Source organism: Galeopterus variegatus, unplaced genomic scaffold (assembly GCF_000696425.1).
Source record: "Galeopterus variegatus unplaced genomic scaffold, G_variegatus-3.0.2 Scaffold3028, whole genome shotgun sequence".
NCBI classification, from domain to species: Eukaryota; Metazoa; Chordata; class Mammalia; order Dermoptera; family Cynocephalidae; genus Galeopterus; species Galeopterus variegatus.
The window spans coordinates 181,273-187,291 of NW_007729139.1; the positions used below are offsets into that span (position 1 = coordinate 181,273).

The following is a 6,019-nucleotide window of genomic DNA, read 5'->3' on the forward strand; positions in this document are numbered from 1 at the left end:
AACAATTCAAATCTAATATTTCTTTACTGATTTTCTGTCTAGATGATCCATCTAATGCTAACAGTGGAGTGCTGAAGTCCCCAACTATTATTGTATTAAAGTCTATCTCTCCTTCTAAATCTAATATTTGCTTTATATATCTGAGTGCTCCAGTGTTGCATGCATATGTATTTACCATTGTTATATCCTCTTGATGAATTAACCCCTTTAACATTATATAATGATGCTCTTTTTTTTCCTTTTTATAGTTTTGACTTAAAGTCTGTTTTGTCTGATATAAGTATAGCTACTCCTGCTCACTTTTGGTTTTCATTTGTTTTTTTTTTTTTTTTTTTTTTTTTTCCATGTATTCCCTTTTAGCCTATTGTGTCTTTACAGGTGAAGTGAGTTTCTGGAAGACAACATATAGTTGGGCCTTATTTTTTTATCCATTTGGTCAGTCCATATATTTTGATTAGAAAATTTAGTCCATTTACATGTGAGGTTACTGAATAGGTGAGGACGTACTCATATCACTTTGTTTATTGTTTTCTGGTCATTTGGTATGTCTTTTGTTCTTTTCTCCCTCTTTTATATTCTATCATTGCACTTTGGTGGATTTTTTGTAGGGATAATATTTGATTCCTTTCTCTTTCCCATTTCTATCCCTGCTTTACCAGTGAGTTTTATCTTTTTCATATTTTCTTGATGGTAGTTATCATCCTTTCACTTCCAGATGTAGGACTCCCTTGAGCATTTCTTGTGAGGCTGGTCTGATGGTGATGAATTTCCTCAGTTTTTGCTATCTGTGAAAGACTTAATTTCTCATGAAGAACTCCTGAAGAATAGCTTTGCTGGATACAGAATTCATGGCTTGCGATTTTTTTCTTTCAGCATTTTGAATATATCATCCTATTCTCTCCTGGCCTATAAGGTTTCTGCTAAGAAACCCATGGCTGTGGATCTATCCTGGAGTAATGCTGTATACCTCTGAGTCCATCCCAGAATACTCCTGTATACCCATGCATCTATCCTGTGCCTTCTCTGTATGACTGTGGGTCTACCCTGCACTACCCCTGTATGACTACAAGTCTACCCCGGACTACTTTCCTATGACTGTGAGTCTGTTATTTTCCTTTTGTCAGTTTATCAGTCCTTTCTCCATGATCTCATTGTCTGGATTATTGTGGCTTTTTAGTAAGTCTTGAGGTCAGATAATGTGAGTTTTCCAAGAAGATTTGTTAGTCTAGGTCATTTACATTTCCAGATAAATTTTAGGATCAATTTTCAGCTCTTACAAAAAGAGACTCTCCTGGAATTGTTTTTGCAAATATGTTTTTATATCGTTAAATACATTTTTATTTTATTTTTCAGTGTTTCCTGCTAATATATAAATATCTAACTGATATTTGTACATTAATTTTGCAAACTTTCTAAATTCACTTACTAGTCCTAGTAGTTGTCTTGCAGATTCCACAGAACTTTTATCTAATCAGTCATGTCATGGAAACATGTTTACTTCTCTCCTTTTCTTTATCTGGTGTCTCTATTTCTTTTGCTTTCTTTGTTACAAAGACTCCACATAGTGTGTAAGAGGATTGATGATGGGGACATTTTTGTCTTGATCCCAAGATTAGAGGGGAAGCATTCAACATTAAGCATGATGTTAGCTATATGTTTTTCAAATATGCCTTTTTACAAATTGTGGGAATTGCGCTCTATTCCTAGTTTGCTGAGATTATTAATAATGAATATGTATTCAATTTTGTCTAATGGTCTTATTGCATCTATTGAAACAATCGTATTGTGTTCTTATTGTGATTATATGTTGAGCAACATTGATTAATTTTTATGAATAACAAACTAACTTTGCATTTTAGATAAATCTTACTAGCTCATGATCTTATCATAAGATTGCCAGATTTTAGAGATATTTGTATCTGTGTTCATGAGGGATATTGTGAGGTAACGTACTTACATTTTGTTTGGGGTTTTTTTTTAGTGTTTCTCTGGTTCTGGTATCAGGCCTATGCTGTCCTTGTAAAATAAGTTAAGAGGTGTTCTCTCTTCCTTTTCGTCTGATAGAGCTTATATAAGATTGGTGTATTTCCTCTTAGATGTGTGATCAAACTTACCAGTGAGCATCTCTGTTACATGGTTTTAGATATTGAATTTAATTTTCTTTATTAGATATAGAGCATTCAGCTTTTCTAATTCTTTGTTTTAATTTTGGTTATTTGGGTTTTTTCAAGGAATTTATCTTATTTGTTAAATCTACAAATATTTGTGTTTTTTCTAGTTATCTTATTAATTTCTCATTTAATTTAATTGTGGTCACAGAATATACTCTGTAGGATTTCAATCCTTTTAAATTTATTGAGACTTGTTTTGGTGTGCATCATATTCATGGTGAATAGATCATGTGCACTTGAAAGGAATGTAGAGATGCCACCGTTAGGTGTGATGTTCTATAAAGAGCAATTATATCAGAGTGGCTAATATTATTGTTCACATCCTCTATTTCTATACTAATTTTTTGTCTAGTTATTCTGTCAATTGCTAAAATACAGATATTAAAATTACCAGCTATGATTCTGGAATTGTCTATTTAATTTTAATTTTTTAATCTATTTTAATTGCTCTTTAACTTTGTCAATTTTTGATTCACATATTTTGAGTCCTTTCTGAGGCACGCATGTTTGCGGTTGTGCTGTCTACCTGACAAATGCACACTGATATCACAGGAAATGCCCCTTCAACTCCTTATCTTAGAGTCTACTTTACCTGCATTAATGCAGCTGCTCCAGTCTCCTGAGGCTCACAGTTTGCACTACATGGCTTTCTTGTCTGTTTACTTTAACACACCTGTGTCTTTATAGTTAGAGCACTTCCACTCTAGACAGCATACAACTGGGTCTTGCATTTTTGTTTATTCTGACAATCTCTGCCTTTGAGTTGGAGTTTTTAGTCCATTAATGTTTAATGGAATTTTAATTTGATTGGCTTTAGTCTTCATTTCACTTGTTTTTCGTTTTTATCTCTTTTGTTGTTGTTTTGGTTTGGTTTTTGTTCTTCCATTACTCCTTTACTTCCTTCTTTGGATTGTTTTAATATTTTTTAAAATTTCATTTTAATTTATCTATGAGCTATTTGCCTATTTTTGTGTATGTGGTTGCTTTAGGTATTAAAATCCACAGCATTTTCACAGTCTATTTAGAGAAAAATTGTACTATTTCATGTAAAATGTATCTAAAAACCTTGCAACTAAGACCATTTCTCCTGCTGCCATCTTTTATGCTACAGATACCATATATATCAACCCTGCATATACTGTAAACTCCACAAAGCAGTGTTAAAATTCTTTCTTTAAACAGTCATATGTATTTTGAAGAAATCAAGAAGAAACAAAACCTTGTATTGCCCTAATAATTAGCACTCCTAGTGGTCTTCGTTCCTTCCTGATGATTCTTTCCCTTTGCTACAATATCCCTCCAGCCTGAAGAACTTCATTTAGCATTTCTTGAAGTAGAAGTACAGGTTGGCTGATAACAAATTCTCTTAGTTTTACTTTTATCCAAAAGTGTCTTTATTTCACCTTCATCCTTAAAGGATATTTTCTTTGGATTTAGAATTGGGGGAAGCTGATTCTCTGGAGGTCACAGTGAGGGACCATAAGTGGGGCCATCCTATACCCACCCATGGGTCTAAGACCTGTGTGATGGTGCTTGTGCAAGATGTGGCCCTATATTGTTGGTTTGGGGTGTTGCAAGCCTCTGGAAGGATGGCACCACTTCTCTTGCAGAATTTTCTGGAGCTAGCCCCTTGGCAGCCCCATGGGGAGAGGCTGTCATCACCAGGCATGGCTAGCCACTCTGGGTGGGGCTGCAGGGATGGCTGGGCACTGGATGTTGAGGCAGCTAGAGGTTCCAGGGTTCCCCCACAGAGCTGGGATGGCTCTGAGTTTCTCACCCTGAGGCTATGACTCAGGTTTAAAACACTTTCACTGGCCAGTCACTGAACACCAGCAGCTTGTGGGGAGGAGGGCATGACCTGGACCCTCTCTGAGAGAGACTCCCAGAGGGGACCCAACTGAGCCACAAGTGCCTGGCAGGACAACCCCTCTGCATCCTCTGCGGTTGGGTCCTGGCTCCCTGGATCCCACTGCCATGCCCTCAGCACCTGTCCTGCTTCCACTCAGGAGAGTCCTACTGCTCTGCTTGTGGCGGCAGCATGAAAACAGGGTGCACCAGAGCCCCATGTGGGTGCTGGGCCTGACTGCCAGTGAGTGGGGCAGGAGGAGGGGCCTGCACCAGGGTGCCCAGTTGGGGGTCGATGCTCAACCATTCCTGACCTGCTGCTTGACCCAGGACCCCGGGGGCCACCTCTCCTCTGCACATAGAGAGGAGGAAAGATGCATTGTCCTCGGAGGACCCTGGCCGCGTTTCGAAGTGGAGTCAGCGCCTTCTGCTCTCTGGCAGGTTTTACCTCGTCAGCGGAGGGGTTCCTTTCATCATCTGCGGGGTCACGGCTGCAACAAACATCAGGAATTATGGGACGGAGGATGAGGACATGGCATAGTGAGTACCAGCCTCCCATGAGAGGATGGAGGGTGGGACGGGTGGACCCCTGCCCGAGTCACCTCCCCAGCCAAGGGCAGCCAGGGAAAGGAGTGCCCATCGGGCATCCAGAGGCATCATGGCTGCTCGTGGACAGTAGGCTAAAATAGCCCCGAAACGAGGCAGGACTGAGCTGAGGCCCACCCTGAGCAGGAGTCCAGGAGGCTTCCCAGTGACCGTCCCAAGGTGCCCCGTGGTGAGGGGACCCCATGAGTCAGAGCCACGAGTCCTGGTCCCTGGGGCCTTGCCCCTCCCCCTCGTCCCCATGGGGTGCAGAGCCCCCTCCTCCCTGATAGACTCGGCTCCTCCCTTACTCTCTTTCCCTGGACCCCTTAGGCCTGGTTTTCTTTAGACCGGAAAGGCCTGGGGGACAGAAAAGATTCGGCAGCACCATCAGAGTCAGCTGAGAATGGACACTCCACCGTTGAGTAGGAACAGACCTGCACACACCCCAGTCTGTGCCCAGGGCACCCCCCAGCTCCTTCCTCTGCCCCAGGACACCCACCCCACCTGCCTCTCACGCCCCTGCTGTCCCACCTGACCCCACCCCCACCCCCAGCTCTGCCTCTGCCACCCCTGCCACCCCGGCTCACCCAGGACACTTTCCCGCTGCTCCCCCCAACCTCCCCAACAGGCAGGGCCGATCGACCGGAGCCCCCAAACTCCCATCCAGACTGTCTCGCGCCAGCACCCCAGAGCCGCAGGTGGGTGGCTTGGCAAAGCCGCTCCAGGTTCAGGCTCTGTTGGCTGATGCCACCGGCCTCCTTACTTTACTCGTCTGTTTCCTTTGGGAAACGTTAACCCACTGTAGGAAATGTCCTGAGTCCGGATGAGCACAGGGTAGTGAGTCCCGGTCAGGCCCCGCCCTCACTCTGCAAACGTCCACTGACCCGCGTCACCCCCCGCAGCTGCTGGATGGCCTGGGAGCCCAGCCTGGGCGCCTTCTACGGGCCGGCCGCCTTCGTCACCCTGGTCACCTGCGCCTACTTCCTCGGCACGTACGTCCAGCTGCGGCGCCACCCCGAGCGCAGGTACGAGCTCAGGCAGCGGACGGAGGAGCAGCAGCGGCTGGCGGCGCCGGAGGGGGGCCCCGGCCACGCCGCCCGGGCCGCCTCGCTGCTGCGGAACGAGCACTCCTTCGCCGCCCAGCTGCGCGCCGCCGCCTTCACGCTGCTCCTCTTCGCGGCCACGTGGACCTTCGGGGCGCTGGCCGTGTCGCAGGGCCACTTCCTGGACATGGTCTTCAGCTGTCTGTACGGCGCCTTCTGCGTGACGCTGGGGCTGTTCGTGCTCATCCACCACTGCGCCAAGCGGGAGGACGTGTGGCGGTGCTGGTGGTCGTGCCGCGCCCCCCGCGGGCTCACCCACTCGGCCAAGCCCGGCGCTGGGCCCGCGTTCGACGCCAATGGGGACGCACGGGGACA

At 45.2% G+C, this 6,019-nt stretch overlaps 1 protein-coding gene across 1 annotated transcript in view; it reads left to right on the top strand.

The window, feature by feature from the left end:
* Nucleotides 1–6,019, top strand: part of GPR123 (G protein-coupled receptor 123) — a 54,997-nt gene that overhangs the window by 47,081 nt on the left and 1,897 nt on the right. Inside the window, exons 6-7 of the mRNA XM_008583755.1 lie at nt 4,458–4,556; nt 5,504–6,011. Coding sequence (XP_008581977.1) covers nt 4,458–4,556; nt 5,504–6,011 — 607 coding nt within the window. The remainder of the gene's footprint in view (nt 1–4,457; nt 4,557–5,503; nt 6,012–6,019) is intronic.